Below are 18,213 nucleotides of genomic sequence, written 5' to 3' on the forward strand. Positions count from 1 at the left end.
GCAGCACCCAAGTCATGAATGGAGACAAAATGTAGGCTAACCTAGCAGTTCTTTAAAACATCTTCAATCAAATACTGTTCATCTCAAACATGGGGTTTTAAAAAAAAAAAAAAAAAAAAAAAAAAAAAAAAAAATCAAATTGGACAAACCATAAAACCTCAAATAAGAGAATAATTCAGAATTCACAAGCTATAAAAAAAAAAATAAGAGTTCTTTTTTTTTTTTAAATAATAATAATAATAAAAAAAAAAAAGATGAAAATGTCTTTCCAGTTTATTTACTTTTATATATGTTTGTGTGCACATATATATGCGCTTTACAAAAAATGAAACATAGGAAACAAACTGCTCACAAGAATTTTGAGCGGCAGAGGGGGGCATTGAGCGAACAGGGACTACAGTACTTGTGTTTATATACACGCACACAAAAAACTATCCAATTAGATTTTCTTAAACTTCAAAAGGGAAAAAAAAAAGTTATAAAAAAAAAAAAAAAAATTCTGTACACCATTTACAGCTGCACTGTTCCCAATAACAATAATAACAATGATTATTAATTATTATCAGGAGCAGCTGGTGATTGAAAAAAATTTAATGTTTTGGAGAACCGAAATTGATGTGGTGGTGAGAGGGGAGAGGGGGAAAAAAAAAAAAGGCCAGGGCCAACCTTCAATCTTTCCAGTTTATCAGTATGTCTAGGCATGAAGGGGGTAGGTAAGAAATTCATTTTGTATATATTTGAAAAAGGTGCTCTCCAGAACGGCCCTCTGTGTGGCTCACAAACTTTGTTTATTCCCTACCACAGGCAGTCCTCCACAAAGCAGACGCACTTGCGCACACACAAAGAAAAAAAAAAATTATTAAAAAAAAAAAAAAAAAAAAAAAAAAAAAATTACATACACTCAGCTCGCTTATATAACTTTTTATACATCTATATATTTATATTTGGTAAAAAATAAACTCCACAACTGCTTTGCCGATTTAGAGAGAAATCTTTCCCAAAATAAAATTTGGTAAAAATTCAACTGCAACAACAAAAAATAATAATAATAAACTAAGTACACAAAAGGTGAAAAACAGAGACAAAGAACATGTGTGGCTGGGAAAAGGAAGGTTTAAGAACAAAACAAGGTAGGAGGTAGAAAGGGACTGAAGAAATAAACCAGAAACAAAAACTCTACCTACCCCGCCCCACTGTCAGCACCCCCCCTCTTCATTCACCCCCACAGTTTATATATTAAAAAAAAAAAAAAAAAAAAAAAAAAAAGGAAGAAACATACAGGAGAAAGAGGGTTTGTTTTCTGTTTTGATACATGAGACAACTCCAAAACACTCAATATTCAACTTAAGTGGCCATGTCTACTAAGCCAAAAAACCCTCCAGACCCCTACCCATTTAAGACCACCCCTATTTCCAGCCCCCCCATTGTCTTACAGTGCTAGCTCTCCCGATACAGCTCCCCTGGTAGAGGTGGTGGGTACTTCAGGAGTGCTGTACAGAGAGATGGGAGGGGGGGCTCTGCGGGACATGGGACCTTGGGTGGGTGGTGGGTATGGGTCACCATTCGTCAGCCTGTGGGACACAGGGGAAGGTTTGTGGCCCTGATGTGGTTCAGTTGCCTCCCCAGTTGTAGCTGTTGTAAGCAGACTTGTTGATCTGAGACTTCTGTTGGATGGAGGCACTCTGACTGCGCTGCCCAGAGCCACTCTGCAGGAGAGGGTGGAGATGCAAACGGTCAATCCAAAGCTACTTGGTCCATGCACCCAATACAATCAAAACTGAAAAGATGCCACTCCCTTCTGACACACCCACCTGCCCGTCCTGCTGCATGTGGTGGTGCAGGATCTGAGAATGAGGCTGCTGGTGTGGAGTCAGGATGTGCATGAACTGAGCGGGAGCGTAACCAGCAGCGGCAGGGGGGTTGATGGGACCTGCACTTCCCAGAGCTGAAGGCAGGCTGAAGGGGGCTGCTGGCGTGCCCGCATGGAAAGCTTGCTTCTCAAATGACTACACAAACAAAAAGAAAAGAAAAAGTTCACCTCATTCATTTTTTATATTGAACATCTTGACAGACAAATTCTCACCTGTGTCTTTGTGTAAACAGAGCCAGAGATGTCAGGAACCCCGGTGTTACTGGATGTCACTGAAACTCCTGACAAAGAAGATGGTCATAAGTCAGAACGCCCTGTGCACACAACACATGGGCAAGGGGCAAACATGACCGCAAACAAAGAACTTCAAAGAAAAACCTTCGGCTACGTTCATAATGGTGTTGATGCACGAAAACATCACTGCAACACAGCCAGGAGGACTGGGATGGAGGCGGAAACCCGGAAAATAAAGCTGGGCAACGTACATGTATGTTGTTTCTGCTGTTCGGCAGAACCAACATGTGCTGTATTTAACAGGATTTACTCAATGACTAGTATTAAAAAGCCATGAAACTCAAAATGGACAACTGGTCAGCAAAACCTTCTCCCTCCTACAAAACACAACAGCTTATTTTCCTGACGTGACCAAAATATCTTCTGCCTGTAATGAGCCTCAGAATGTGTGTGATACAAGAGTTGCACTGAATGAGTAATTATCTCTTTGAATAAATTAAAATATATACCAGTAGTACTCAAAAAGAACCAACACAGTGAGACCACAGTTAATTAAGATAATGTCCTACAATCTTCATCAGGTTGGATGCTTCAGACCGCTTGTGCAAAATTGACATGCAGATGGAAAAGGGGAAGGGGGGGTGTCAATAATAAAAACAAAAAACAAAAAAAACAAATACCCTACAACACAAGAAAATGCAGTGAAACATGTTCCAGCCCATGACTAAGGTTAAACAAGTTTAACCTTATTATTCCATTCAGCACAGTCAACTGCTGTCTGCAACAAAAAACACGGTGGCCTTGTCCTTTATAAAATACATATATTTTAGAGCCCAGATGTGGGTTGAAGCGCAGGTAAGTTGGACTAATCGTGGATGGTACAGTGAGCCTGATCATATTTATTAAACTGCTCAATAAGCTAACAAATGTATAATAAAATGGACAAAACAAATTTGCAGGGGTGCAAATTGGTCTATCATATTTCATCATTCATATTTATAAAAAAATAAAAAAAACTGAAAATTTGTGTAAGTCTTCTGGTAAATTAAGAGTGCCTGATTAAAATCAGGCTTTTTTTTTTTTTTTTTTTAAATCCATTGACTCAGGACTTCCATTATTAGTCTCATGATTCATAATGCACGGTTGAGCGTGTAAGCCGTATTTTTTTTTTTTTTTTTCCCCCTCCCAGAAACTAAGGGCACGAATGCACCACCAGAACCGAGAGAAAGTGAGAGACACACTCCACAAGCAGAAGAGACAGTATCAGGAGGAAAGAGGGGAGATGTACTGATGAGCTGGTGGCAGCATAGTGCCAAGTGTTCAGGCCCCTGGTGAAGGTCAAGCAGAGCAGTGATGAAAGAGGGAATGGCAAAGAAGAAATACAAAAGAAGAAAAGTGGGGCGTGTGGCGGCACTCACCGACTCCCGGCCCGGTGACTGAGCTGGCCGGCTTGTTTTGCACGCCAGAAGCAGCGGCGGCGGCTGCAGCCACAGCGGTGCCATAACCGCCCTTACAGAAATCCCCGCTGCCCGCAGAAGCCTGGCCCATATCCTCATAGCCTGCAACGGTCACACACAACACAGCCGCAGCCCGACAGCGTTAGACACACAGAGGGGAGGAGGCAGGCAGAGGTGGAGGGGATGGGAAAAGGTGGAGGCTGGAAAAGCAGCAGGGCCAAGCTTGGTGAAAGTGGTGAGACAATAAAAGAGTGAAGTACAAAAGGCATCTGAGAAGTGGAAAATCAAAACGAGGGGAGGAAAATTAAAAATAAAAGATTTCAAAAAGTATTCCCACCCAAAAAAAAAAAAAAAAAAAAAAAAAAAGGTGAATAAAGAACATGTACAGACAACTGGGGTTTGCGGATGTGTCAGAAAAGTTGGATGGAAAGGAAATGAAGTCAGGACAGGAATGGGAGGGCGGGAACAAGGACAACACATGAAATGACAACACTTGACGTGCCTGGATGGGCCAAAGCAAGCGGCGCATGGAGCAGCGAGTGAAGAACCCCTCCCCGCCCAAAAATAAATAAATCAATAAAAAATACCCCACTCCGATCCATACATGCACCGATGCAGCCTATGTGGAGAGCACCATTGGGCACGTGAATATGAAGAGCCACGTCACCGTGCTGTTCACTGGGTCTGAAAAACTGACCGCCTGACTTGGCGAAGAAACTACAAACTACAGAGTCAAGCTGCCATAACAACTCAAAGTACTCTAATATGAAATGAAGTGGAATTTGGCATTTCCAAAATGAGCCAAAAAGGAATTTGCCAAGAAAATGAGTGATTAATGAAGGGTCTGAAGTAGGTTTTTCTTGATATAACTTAACACTTGAGGCTTTGCCTAACAATACGAAGCATAAAAAGGTCCCTCATCCTGCTCAGGCTGTACTAGATACAGATACTAGATATAAGGTTAAAATAAATAAAAGAAAAAAAAAAAGACTTTCACGAAATTCAAGGGATTTGGACTCTCTTACCCGTGCCATATCCGTGGGAACCATAGCTACTAGCCTGCTGGAACGGCGTGGCTGAAGCGTTGACACCAACGTTTACGCCATGCTGTTTCGATGAGGTAGGAGCCACCTAACAAGCACACAAAAACTATTTGTTTAGTCTGGAAGCCTAAGCAGAGTTTACTTAAAAACACGTTCCTCCAGGAATTTGCTGACCTAAAATGCCTGGTTTGGTGATTTTTAAAAAGATTAGATATAGAATTGAAATAGATGCTATGATATTTTATAGATAGTATTAGGAAATGTTGAGTTAAACTCCTGAGACAGCACTTATTGCACAACTTTTTGGTGACCTCAAAATTGCAAGTATTCACAAGTTTATCCAATTTGACTGGATTTTCATTGCAACATCACAAAATCCTGAAGGGACTGATCTCCAGCTTTTCTCAGAAATACAGTATAAAGTAGTGCTGCACGATTAATCTAATCGCAATTGTAATCGTGATTTACATTTACATTTACAGCATTTATCAGACGCCCTTATCCAGAGCGACTTACAATCAGTAGTTACAGGGACAGTCCCCCTGGAGCAACTTAGGGTTAAGTGTCTTGCTCAGGGACACAATGGTAGTAAGTGGGGTTTGAACCCGGGTCTTCTGGTTCATAGGCGAGTGTGTTACCCACTAGGCTACTACCACCCACCCACGTGATGTCAGTCTGTGCGATTACATGATCACTTCATTCGGATGTGATGTTTGGCCACATGACTTTTGATTCGGTTCAATGGAGACCTCAGATTCGTGACTGGGTCGCATGACGAGCTGCATCGTACGTCAATGTCGCCGCCATATTGCGATAGACTCTGCTGTGGCGTGAAGCATATACATGTCTATGGAGAGAAGTGCATAAAAATGCCTCACTCTTGTGCTGTACAAACCGCTGTACGCTCCAAACCAGATCCTGGGGGATTCCATTTCATAGGTAAGGCTGGACAATTGTTTTGAATATATTTGGCCATTATAAAATCCTGTTTTATAAGTCTTAACCTTAGCTAAGCTAGGCTAAGCTAACAAAGCTATGCATTCCTGTGTTCAAGTCAGCCTCCAAACAACGTTTTGGTTAAATGTAAGAACTATAATACGGGATTTTATAATGGCCAAATATAATCAAAGCAGTTGTTTAGCCTTACCAGGGTTTGTCGTTCGACAGTAAAGAGTTTTTTGTGATTATTTTTGTAGAATATTCTATTTTGAAAGCACTGGGCATTTCAGGTTGTTATAAGTAGTTTGTATGTTTCACATTGAAATGAAACATTTCACTATTAGTAATTTGTATGCGACTTTTCATTGATATACAAGCAAGTGTCCTTTATCATATCGCAATCGCAATATTGATCCCAATAATTGCAATATGTTTTTCCCCAAATCGTGCAGCCCTAGTATAAAGGCTGGATTATATCCACTCATGCAAATTAAGAGTTTATTGGTACAAACTATGTGAGATTAGCAATGTTACAAATCAGAAGCGAAGCTCACCGGGAACATCGCAGGGCCATACTGGAACGTGTTGGCCAGGCCGGGTACGCCTGGGTAGTACGGTAAGCTTGTGTAACTGTAGCCAGGCGGCAGGGCCGGATTGAGGAAAGGCTGCTGGGTCGTGTGGTGCGTCTGCGTCTGACTCTGCTGTGGCTGTGCCATTGTAGTCGCCGGGGCGGGAGACGAGGCGTCGCCGCGGCCAAACTTGGACAGTTCACTGGCTGGAAAGAACAATAAAAAAATAATAATAATAAAAACAATGACTCGACTGGAAACAGAATAATCACAGCCAGCCAGAACACACTAATCCCCACTGATCCACAGCATTGCAGGACCGGGCCGACGCATTCAAGCGCACCGGCCTTATCCCTTGAGCTGCGTTATCGGTGTTATTGGAGAGGTGCTTACCAGAGTACGGGTTGCTGGTGAGGCTGCCTTCCCTGCCAGTCAGTGCTGTGGTTGGTGTTGCAAATGGGATGCTGTAGTAGTCCTAACACAAGAGAGATAGGTCAGTAACTGATTTGATGAACAGTTTACATTTTAGTGAAAATCCATATGAAGGGGTCCGAGGCTCACCAGTGGTATCCTGGTTTGGAGCATCTGCAGGTCATCATAGCCATACACCTGAGGCTGGAACGCAGCAAGATCACACAGAATCAGACAGTTTTGAAAGCAAAAGTGTGGCCAACACAGCCTCACACAACCTGTATGGCTTTCAGCCACCCCACAGAAGATTCTGCAGCATTAGAACTCGTACTCCGTGCCTCTCGTACTACTAGCTTCTTCCCCCAAGCAATCACACTACACCTAAAAGCATACACTCATAAAATCGCCTGCCCATTCATTGTACAACGGAAAAAACTACACAATTATTATTATTATTATTATTAACAATAATAATAAAAGGAAAAATATATAACAGCACTACCAAACAGAATTGCACTTTACAAACCGTGGCCAAAAATCTTTAGTAATGCCTCAAGGCAACTTACAGGGTAAGCATGGAGTAGTCCAGGGGCCATGATGTAAGGGTTGGGAAGCAAAGGAGGCACTCCAGGTGGCAGATTAGGAGGTGCTTTACCTGTAGAACAGAAAAACAGCTATTTTAACCTGGGGGAAGATATTTTTGATCTTAGGACAAGAGATTGAAGGGTAGCAGATAACTACGGCTGGTTACCTGGTGGCTCATTAGGTATGATTTATTTAGGTGAGTTTTTAGGTATATACTGATTTTTTTATTTTTTTTCCCCCCAGGAAAATTTCTTTATATATTGAACCTTAATATTATACAGTTGGCATATTGTCTATCGTATTTTTGCTGCTCTTTTAATTGTAGAAAACTGAATGTCTGGTCAAAAAACATGGAACAATTCAGGGCATCTGTGTCTGGATTGGATATATAAATATCCATTATTATAATAATAATAAATAATAATAAGAGAACCTTGTTTTAATTATGAAATGGGTTTGACCAAAAGAAAATGCAGTTTGTCTGTTCTAATAGGTACAAATAATTGCAATAATTTTTTTTTTTTTTAAAAAGTAACCTGCAGCTACCAAATCACCGCGTACCTGGGGCAGCCGTTGTGCGCGAGGATGAGGGGTTCGCGGCCACAGAAGAGGAAGTTGCTATTGCAGCTGGGGGGATTATGGAAGTAGCGGTGGTGGCGCCAGCACTGTTGAGCCCCATCGACAGGCTGCTGACCGGACCCATGGGTGTCTGTGCCGCCACTGAGCCCACTGAAGATGAGGGAGGGACTGCTGGGCTCAGGGACACCGCAGCAGCAGGCACAGCAGAGGAAGAGGTCGAAGATGAAGGAGGAACCGAGGAAGGAGCCACTGCTGTAACGGACGTGAAGGAGGAGTGCAAGGTGGAGTCACCGTCCACACTCGGGTGCTAGAGAACAGTAAACAGCAAAAAAAAAAAAAAAAAAAAAAAAAAAAAAATTTTAAAACATTATTGTGACTCAAATAAATAAATAAATTTACACACAGCGATGCTCTTAACACTCACCATTAGACTTGTATTAGAGTTACGGACTGTGGAAGAGGGGGTCATACTGTTTTGCTGAGGAGGAAGTGAACTGAAGAAAAGGGAGAAAAAGAATAATTTTTAAAACATGCCTTAAAATATCACAGCCACAACCCCAAAAGAAACTTTTCAATAACACAGCCATTACTTATGTTGGTGAGGCGCCATCGAATTTGGGGATGGATCTTCACTGTGGCCCAAGGAACTGAGAGACGTCTGATTGGTTGTGGAGAGCAAAGAGGCGTGGCCTGTTGCAGCATCAGTCAACGAAGCCATGCTGGACACGGAGGGCGGGGCAGTTGATTCTGAGGGAGGTTTCGCTGGGGCTGCAGAGCCTGCTGCGGCTGCAAAGAGGAGACATGCATTTACTTAAAAACACCAGTATGGGTCAAAGTAATTTTTACAGAAAATATGTGTTTGCACTTTATGTCTCAGCCCACACACACAACTTACCTTCCAGAGATTGTGTGGTTTGTATAGAAGTGAATCCATTCTACGTAAACAAAGGCAAAATGAAGAGAAGTGAATAACGGCGACTGCTAAATGGCATCAAATGAAAATGCAATGTAAAAGGGCAAATTACGTCAAGATTGTAGGAGCACCAGCTGCTCGAGGAAGACAAAATGGAGGGCTAACCTTAGGCTGGACATCCTTCTGGGGAGAGGAGGAGACGGAGGGAGGGTAACGTCGTGTTTGAACAGCTCTCTGTTGCTCATATAGCTCCATCTGGCTGGGGTTCGACAGGACTGAAGTTGACTCACTAGAGAGAGAGTGGAAAGCACATCAAAAAAAATTATTCTGTAATGTTCCTAAATCATTATTTATTTATTTTATGTTCTGTGCTTACAGAATAAACAGGTTGAGGCAAATCAGAGCAAGAAATATTTTGATCATTGAAATTAAATTGTGAAGAAAAATCTATACGTTTCAGCTGCGGCCAGTGAAAGTCTTTACCTGCTGGCACTTGTGTAGAGGCTGTTCTGCGATTGGCTGCCAGGGGTGGTTGTAGCGGCCGACGGCATGGAGTCATACTCCGGCAGCACAGGTTCTGAGCCAAACTGAAGTGCTCCAAACTGAAGGTTGAGTCCAGAAATGTCTGCTGAACCAGGCATTTCCACTGCTAGAGATGGAATCTGTTGAAATCGGATTGCTTAAACTTAATGTAGGGATAGAAACAACAGTGCTTTACAGCCACGCTAGTTTAAAGCTTAAAACAAGGTCCCAATCTAATACTTGCTCAACGATGAAGGTCAAGAAGGCATAGGCCAACACTGGGATGATAATTTCCGGGTTGACATGACATTGAAAATTAGACAATACCAAGCCAAAGACGCAAAAGTAAATTATTAGCAGGACTGAGAATCAACATTATTGCTCAATAATGCAATGGACAATTTCCCACAAAATCATTGAGGGGCAGGGGGACTCAGTTTACCAACTTACATGGACAAATGAATTGATGTTGGTAGTGTAGTTAATCCTTTAAGGCCTTTGGAAAGTTCTAGTGTCTGGAGAATATACCTTGGTGGTGATGGAGGCCCTCTTTTTCTGCTGCTTTAGCTTGTGCTGCTGCAGTGGCAGTGGACTGGATCCTTGGGCCTCCATGGGGCCAGGGGACATCTGCTGACCTGGAGCCACACCTACATCTTTCTGGAGGGGAGATGATGAAGAAGGGGCCAGGGGATGGGTAGAGGACAATGCAGTCGATGCTGGAGGAGCAACCCCCTGCGAAGGGAGAGAGGTGGACGAAGGAGGTTGAGAGCCGGCAGGTTTGTCCTGCATGAAGACCTCAATCATGGAAGTGGTGCTAGAAGGGGGCTGGTAAGGTTGTCGTTTGGTAAAAGCAGAGTGGACAGACTGCTCTGCACCTGACTTCATGTCTACAAGACAAAAGCAAAAAAAAAACAGATGTTTAGGAGAATGTGTTCCATTTACCTTACAGGACACGCATATATGTATGTAGATGGATGGATGATTTTCCCACCATACTGGCCCAGTGCGCTGGGGTTCGTGTTCCAAGAGGGCCCAGTGTTGGGAGGACCCGTCTGAGAACGTTGAGCCAGCTGGGCTAGAGCCTGCGCAGTCTTAAACTGCTCCAAGAACTGAGAGCCGCTTGTGGGTCCACCACCACTGGCCTTCGTGTCCCCTGCTTCACCAAAGCCCTTTGTCAACATGCTAACCTGGATGGGGGGCACCAACCAAGAGATGAGAAGCCAAACATATATAGAAAGACTGTCCAAAGGTTCTGTGTCCTATTAAAGAGCCACGTTAACATCTCAAAAGTAACAAAACAAAAAAAAAAAAAAAATTTTTATGGCAGTGGACCTGTGATGAGTAGGCTTCTCTCAACCACCTTAAGTTAAAAAAAAAACAGGAGCTCTTTCAGGACTATCCCCATGTTAAATAAATAAATAAAATCACTCAATGATCTCACAAAGTAGATGTTTGAAGAACATGTGCAAAGCAGTCATGAAGGTAAAGAGGTGACAATCACATTTGTGAAACATCCTTCTTAAAGAAAACCTTCAAAGAGTAGATATATAGGGGACACTCCCATGTGTGTAAAAACAGGACCCTCACCATGTTGTGTTGGCTGTACTGGGTGGTAGGTGGTGGTTGTGAGACAGACCCAGCTTGCTTGGAGTTGCTGAAGACCAGGGACTGGGAGAGAGAGGGTGGCTGCTGCACCTCCAGTGTCGTGGGCTCAGTTTCAGAGGATGACGAGGGAGGTGTCTTACCCAACAGCACTGCCAAGTCAATCCTGAGACAGTGAAAGAGAGGGGGGGTTGCTACGTGTGATCAGGGGGAAGAAATAAAAACGTGTTCTACCGACAAACTCAAAACGCTGAACACACACAGTACAGGCTGATGGCCGCTTCTATACTCAACCATCAGAAGAATTCCTTGTGTGTATTTTAAGCATTTCTTCCTTGATGCATGCATTCGCATAGTAACTCAAGTGTCATGGCCTTACCTCTGTCCAGCAGTGATGAGCATGTTCTCTTGAGGCACTGGCACTGAAGCCACACTAGAGGCAGTGAATATCTTGGTCTCTGAAAGCTGCAGAGAGAACAAATGGAGACCTTGAGTTAGAGCTGTGTGATATGGCATAAACTTCATATTGCAATATAAAAATTGGATCATAGACTGTATACATTGCAGTATAAAATTTGATCTGTAAATTTAAAATGTAACAGACCATAGCAAAGGCACTGCACCAAAGTTGCATAATAAACTTTTTACACATTTCAAAGTAGCTGTGAACATAGAATATTTATTGTGCAAATCTGCGATTATAGAAAAAATACAAAAATATTTGAACATCTCATATAAAGGTCTTGACCTGAATAAATTTAGCAGTTGGTACTGTTCAACTTGGATGGATTTTCTCTTACTCATTGAACAATCTCCATTAAGAAAGTCATGCATGTCTGAACTTACACACGCATAGGTTTTTCAATTGCTTCAGCAGGTAAATTGTGAAAATGCTAAAAATACAGCCACTCATCCTATTGCTACGCTTTAGACCGTATGCAACGTTTAAAAATAAAACCCCATACCCTAACACAATTACCCACATTAATTTACATGGATTGGGTCATTTGACTTCAAGCTGAAAGTCACTATATTTATGTATATTAAATCATTCCTTCTTTCCATTTGAAATTTACAGTCACATACAAAAGCACAGTGAGTGCCTTAAATCATAATAGTGACTGTAAAAAATATTTTGAAAAATGGGATGACTATAGCAACTAAGAAGAGTAACAACCCTTTTTCACTGCTCTGGTTGCAGCCACATGCTGCGCTCCCACTGAAAAAAATAAACTTTGTGCTGATGCCCAAAAAACGAGCCCCTAAACTTTGCGGGTCTCGTAGTGAGAACCTGTGACATTGAGTGGTGGGCAGAGTGATCAGTAGCTTTAGGAGGGAAAAAAACGAAAGTCCGGTAATGTGGAGTGCTGAAAAAAAACTAAAGCTCTTCAAGTTATATCCATGTCCATAAAAAAAAAAAAAAAAAAAAAAAACAACAACAACAAAAATGTAAAAGTGCACTAGAGGAATGTGTATAAAGAAATAAGGGATGAACTTAAAGTAACAGGTTTGATGGGACCAAATTGCCAATTGGGCCGTTGTAAAAGTGGTGCCGATCCAAAATTCAATTACAACCTAAGGTATTCAGTGCTGGGATTTCTGTTTAGTGGGCGTGACCGGTGATATTATCATGCAGCTCCTGTCTAGTGTAAATGCAGACCGGTTCTCGGTTAGTTCCCAGTTCAGCACTGGCCGAACACCACCAGTGTAGTGGAAATGATGTATGAGTGAATACAAGAGAACAACTTACATCTTCGTTCCAGTCTTCTGTACCCCACTCCTCTGTAGCAGTTCTCCAAGCCCCTACGAGGAGGGGCAAACAAAGGTTATTCATGCTGCCAAACATTCATTTAAATCTGCTACAAACAAAACGGCTCAACCTCACCTGCCGCAGAATCAAACTTTCGGGGATAACTGTTGCCTTCGCCGCCACTGAACTCCACTCCTGCAGGAATTTTAAAAGTTGGCTCAAGGGATAAATGGCAACATGGCTCGCTGATAGTGGATGAATGGAACTCACGGGCTGGGTCCTCTGGCTCCAGGCTGCCCGTATTGCACCAGGTGTTCCCACCAGAGTAGTTCTCCTCCGTCTGGGCTGGCTCAGTGTAATCAGCTGGGTTAAATGTGCTACAAGAGAAATAAGTTGCACCATACCCATTCCATTATTAATAACTGATTATTACTACCATTATTTACTACCTTGCCTATATTGCACAGATATTTCTAAGTTTTGTATAGTTTCTGAACTCGTACGCTCACAAAATTATCTCACAACCACTAATGAGTCGACGATAGGAACCAGTGACTGGGAAAGGTAGAGATGCAGAGTCTGAATGTTCCAAAGCATTACGAACAAAATGGGGAGAAATCTGCTACACAAGACTGTCAAAAGAAAACAAATGAACTGCAATTACATGAGAAAGAGCAACTGAGCTTGAAGTCTCCGAGGAAGGAGTCTTAGGCCCGTTGTGATGGGGTGTCAAACTCACTGCCCGGGCCACATCCCGCAAGATCACTTTATATAAATCTATTAATACGGCCCGGCGATATGACAACACATGCACTGATAAGACACAAACTACAGATCCCATAATGCTTCAGTTGCATTGCCAAACACAATCTTTACACTGCAGTTGAGCAGTTTCCAATTTGTGCTTCAAAGTCACCAAAGAGCTGTGCAATGGGCGCTAAGATTGTCAGCAATCTATATAAAGTGATCTAGGGGAAGGCCAATGGGTAGTCAGTACAGGGAAACTGTACACCAGCAAAAACAAAAAGCTTTAAAAGCATTGACTACATTTGGCAAGCAAAAATAAAACAAAAGCACTAGTCTGTCGGGAAACATGCTCAAAAACTTACCCCATGCCCTGAGCCGAAAATCTGCCTCCTCGTCTTCCAGCTCCTGTAAACAATGAAAAAAAATAAAATTACCTCAAAAGATAAACAATAAATACAAAAAAAAAAAAAAAAAATATAGAGCAAAGAACAAACCTCGTCCTCTGCCTCGACCTCGGCGGCCTCTCTCTGTCCCCCGGCCTGCAACACCACTGATCTTAGTCCCATCCAGTCCGTTCTCCTGTCCCCGGACTAACACAGGAACACAGAGGCTTAGTGTAAATTCCAGAACCAAACCATAAGCTTTTAACTACAATATATTACGGTCATAATCTTGTTCATAAGATCACTGGGACGAGACACACACACTCACACTCTCGCCCGCGGCTGGCCCCTCTTCCCCGGCGTGGCACCCCTCCTCGGCGACGTGCCACATCCCGCTCTCCCCCCTTCTCTCGGTTCTCCTTGCCCTCCTCTCCGGTCTCATTCTGTATGCTCTCCTTCTGACCTGAAACACTCTTCTTCTTGCCCACCATCTCCCATGAGTCCTGCAGGGGGCCAAGATCAGAAAAAAAGGTCCATAACCCCCTCGCTCAGCAAACAGGTCTGGATTCAAAGATGCGGTAAAAAATTTTATCCTGAGAGAGCAGATCAAATTTCATAATGAAATTTGTTCGTACTATAGTTACATAGATTTGCAATTTTTTTTATACATATGAGAGTGTAAAGAATTTGAGTTCAAATCCCTTTTTCAAACTCACAGTGTCAGGGCTGCCCTCCAGGAGGACATTGATTGCTCTGTTCACGTCGCCGTTGCAGTCATGCAGGGCAATCATGGACTCATCCTGGTCCTTGCCTGTGATGTCAATGAGCTAGAGAAAGGCGGTGAAGGGAAATGGCTGTCAGTTCCAGCTGGGATGCAGAACACTAATACTGTGATACTGTGCTGGAGCTGCTTCAATTAAGAGGAGAAAACTTGTACTAGAACCAGACTAATAAAAAAATATATATATATTTTTTTCTTTTTGGTAAAGATCACTGGATGTTCATACTGGCATTTACTCTGACTTAATTGAGTGACATTGTACATGCTGAGTTTTCATAACGTACCTGCTTGACCTTCTCCTCAAAATCAGCATCGTTGTGGTCCGAGATCATCTGTGCGAGTCGGATCTGCTCAGCAGTGGCCTGCATTGGGAACAAAGAGTCCAGTCAGCGTCCGTTTACAAAAAGAACAGGCCGCAACTGATAAGGCCGCTGGCGGGAGTCCACAGGCAAACGGCGGACTTACCTCAGAGCCTTAAAGAGCACACTGACCACAGGACAAATGCTAAAGCAGTATAGCAATAAGTGAAAAAGAAAACACTAATGTTACCCTACTGCCCTCCTACAAAATAAAAAATATGTACACGTTCTGTAAACTTTTTTTTTTTTAATATGGCTATAAATTCAATAAAATCGGGGTCAACAAGCAACAACATTTTTACAAGTGACTTACAGCACATCCGATTAAGGGACATTAAAGGGAAGACAGGGTTTTACCTGGGGTCTCTGCTTGTGCTGTGCATGGCTCTGTGTCTGGCCCTGTGTCTGCTCCCAGCTGCCCCGGGCTCGGCTGCCGCCCACCGACGTCATCATTTACAGTATATACAAATAACAGTATTTACAAAGGAAAAAAATCACACCTGCGCAGAGAGGAGAAGCGAGTTTTAGACGTACAATATGATATACACACATATAACACCACCAAGAAATTAAGTGGACAACGTCGCCACATCGATGGCCGTGGCGCCATACTAGAGAAATAAGGTCACCGGGAAGCACGACGCCCCACGTGTTTTATTACGCTCGGCATTCGTAACACAATGTGCACGTTAAACGAACACGCCTTTTTTTTACCCCCTTTTCGCGGGTGAAACCGCGGGAAGGACCGGTCCGAAAATGGATGCTGCGGTGACCAGGTGCAGCCTGGATACAGGGGACAACGACACTTTTACCATGAACGATGACCGTACTAGCCGAGAGCACTTTCTCTTCCGAGTGGTTACTCACAAACGCTCAGCGACGCGGTTTATATATACACACACACATACATATATATGAGATTTTGTAACCTAATAGAACCGGAACCATGAAACGCGCTTCGGAGAACGTAAAATCGGTAAATAGTTCCGACACAGACACGACAATCTCTCCCCGCATTCTCCCGATCGCGTTTTACTCTTCCAAACACCGCGGTGTGTGTGTGTGTGTTTCCACGCTTTTCTTCAGCTCGACAGTTTCTCTCGACGGTGTTAAATTGCACATTCTTTAGGCGCCGGGGCGCCGCGGAAATCGCAGTCGCGTCTTGACGACGCCGAAACAGGCCAGAGACGCCGTAGCCTAGCATGCTAACGCGTCAAAAAGAATGGGAATAAGAAGAAAAACACACACCAGCAGCACCACACTCTTTGCCCGGGAGGCTCGGACCTTTGGGGGATGTGGAAGGGGCAAGAGAGGAGGTTTTATTACGGACAAAAAGATCAACATTCCGCCTGTAAACAGCAGCGACCAATAATGGCTAAAAGAAAGAAAAAAAGTAGTTAGCGAGCCCGACCGAAAACCCACAGGTCGCATAACAACTATAACTAATTCCCTGTTAAACATGCCAGGACCGGCGACGTTTTAATACATTTTATTTGTATATATAAATATAAACACGCTGCTTTTTCTGGGACCCGAACGAAACGCGGTTCTCGTCCCGCGGACATCGTCGCACCGGCGACGCGTAAATTCGCCGGCAGCCTTCGGGCTGGGATTAAACACGACGCGTAATGGCCACCGGCGTTTAAAAGCGAAACTTCGCAGTACAAAAATCACGTCTCCGCAGACGCCCGGCGGCAGGCGGGCTGCAATGTACATTAATAAAGCGCACGGTCGGTGCGGGAGCCTCGTTATATAGAATACTAAAAAAGAACGAGGCAGAAACGTGTTGTGTTGTGAATGCCCCGAAATATACAGTAAATGCGCGGCGAGCTACGTTTCAAATGCAGCCGTCAAGCGCCCACGTTGTTTAAAATAAATAAAAAAAAACAAAAAAAAAAGAGGAGCGTTCGTACGAATAAAGTACACCGTTCCACAAGAAACCCGAGTGAAGTGTTCGTTCCGGTCCCCAGGCAGCCTCGCCGTGGCGTTAGCCGCCAGGCTACTGCCGGAACGTCTTCCGTTCCCTCGTCACGTCAACCTCATGGCCGAAACGCGAACGCTGGCGCTCCCACGCCGGACGCAACTCGATCATGCAACAGCCCACCGTGGGTACACACGAAAACGAGCCGTCCCGGAGACGCGGGCCGACGGTTCTCCGTGCCGCAGCGCACACCCTCCCTCACGCCGAGGCGACGGGCGCCGTGCCCCGTGTGCTCGCCAACTCGACGCCGAGGCCTACCCACAAGGCCCCGCGCCACGAAAATAAATAACGAGCGATACACTGACCAGAAACTCGGCTGGATGGAAGCAACTCTGCCGCTACACCGAGCGGGCGGGCGAAAGGTCGGGCCTCCCAGCAGGATGCGACCGAACGGGAAACTTTCGACACAAAACGCACACAGACGAGGCCGAGCCGACCCGCGCAGACAATAAGCGCGACGCTCGGAATTTACCTGTTTCTCTTCCACACTGACACCCCGAGTCGCCGCGTCACGTGGTCAACGCAGCGCAGCGCAGCGCCGCTTCAAGGAAGGGAAGCCGGACCACGTGGTCCCCCCCTCCGTCCCACCGATTTCTGTCTGGGTGCGTGATCGGCCTGGCCTACAAACTTCGCCGTGTGCTGCATTTTAGGAGTGATCGAACACTTTCCCACCATTTATTTAATTCCCTCCAATTAAAATAACTAATGAAAGAGTTTTAAATAAAAAATGAAACATCGAACATCTCCTTAATCACTTAAAATATCATAATTAATGCATTCATATTAAAATAATACACACTGTCTTCTGTTGCCAGAAGGAAGGAAACAATCTTGTGTTGGCTGAATACCGAATACGTTGGGGCAGATGTATTCAGGAATGTATTCTGTTACAGTAGATAACAAGTAATGTTTTTAGAATAGAAATGAATATTTATTCATTTACTGCATTTATCAGACGCCCTTATCAAGAGCAACTTACAATCAGTAGTTACAGGGACAGTCCTCCCCTGGAGACACTTAGGGTTAAGTGTCTTGCTCAGGGACACAATGGTAGTAAGTGGGATTTGAACCAGGGTCTTCTGGTTCATACTACCACCCTACTATTGCCCTTATTCATTTTAATTTTGCTAGGTGGTGAATTTTTTGCATATAAGTATCAACATGAACAGCATATTAACTGTACTGCATACTGGCCAATAAGAAAATGGAAGACCAAACCTGGTTTATATTAAATTTCAATGACCCAGTGTCTAAAATTGGCACAAAGGCTCTAAAAGTGAATTAATTGTAGTTTTAAATTCACAAACAAATTATCTGCCTTTCAGATACCAGAGTGTGCTGAAAAATGGAAACTGACAGGCAACCTGGTTCCTTTCAGTCTGCAATAGAATGTTGATTATTAAGCAATATGTGTTACTGACTAGCCAAATAAAGAAACCTAGTTCTGTAAATTCCAAGGATGCAATTGAAAGGTGAAGGTATAGTTAA

At 43.6% G+C, this 18,213-nt stretch overlaps 1 protein-coding gene across 5 annotated transcripts; it reads right to left on the reverse strand.

Moving 5' to 3' along the window:
- Positions 1–1,285: 1,285 nt before the first annotated feature.
- ubap2l (ubiquitin associated protein 2-like) lies at positions 1,286–17,264 on the reverse strand. 5 transcript variants are annotated; one of them, XM_028963865.1, is made up of 29 exons: positions 17,198–17,264; positions 15,102–15,244; positions 14,670–14,747; positions 14,321–14,431; positions 13,933–14,107; positions 13,716–13,811; positions 13,584–13,626; positions 12,745–12,851; positions 12,610–12,669; positions 12,475–12,527; positions 11,104–11,189; positions 10,710–10,890; positions 10,114–10,309; positions 9,651–10,009; positions 9,084–9,262; positions 8,766–8,889; positions 8,583–8,622; positions 8,278–8,473; positions 8,112–8,181; positions 7,670–7,994; positions 7,090–7,178; positions 6,674–6,727; positions 6,506–6,587; positions 6,098–6,318; positions 4,587–4,692; positions 3,523–3,663; positions 2,084–2,151; positions 1,812–2,006; positions 1,286–1,706 (listed from the first exon to the last, which is right to left on the reverse strand). In XM_028963865.1, the coding sequence occupies exons 2-29, from the start codon at positions 15,195–15,197 to the stop codon at positions 1,611–1,613; spliced, it is 3,627 nt and encodes a 1,208-aa protein (XP_028819698.1). In that variant the 5' UTR covers positions 15,198–15,244; positions 17,198–17,264; the 3' UTR covers positions 1,286–1,610. The 5 variants fall into 5 exon arrangements, with proteins under 5 accessions (XP_028819698.1, XP_028819699.1, XP_028819700.1 ...); XM_028963866.1 differs by lacking the exon at positions 17,198–17,264 and adding an exon at positions 17,031–17,172; XM_028963867.1 differs by lacking the exon at positions 17,198–17,264 and adding an exon at positions 15,993–16,403.
- Positions 17,265–18,213: the final 949 nt, after the last annotated feature.

This window comes from Denticeps clupeoides, chromosome 20 (genome assembly GCF_900700375.1).
Source record: "Denticeps clupeoides chromosome 20, fDenClu1.1, whole genome shotgun sequence".
Classification (NCBI taxonomy): Eukaryota; Metazoa; Chordata; class Actinopteri; order Clupeiformes; family Denticipitidae; genus Denticeps; species Denticeps clupeoides.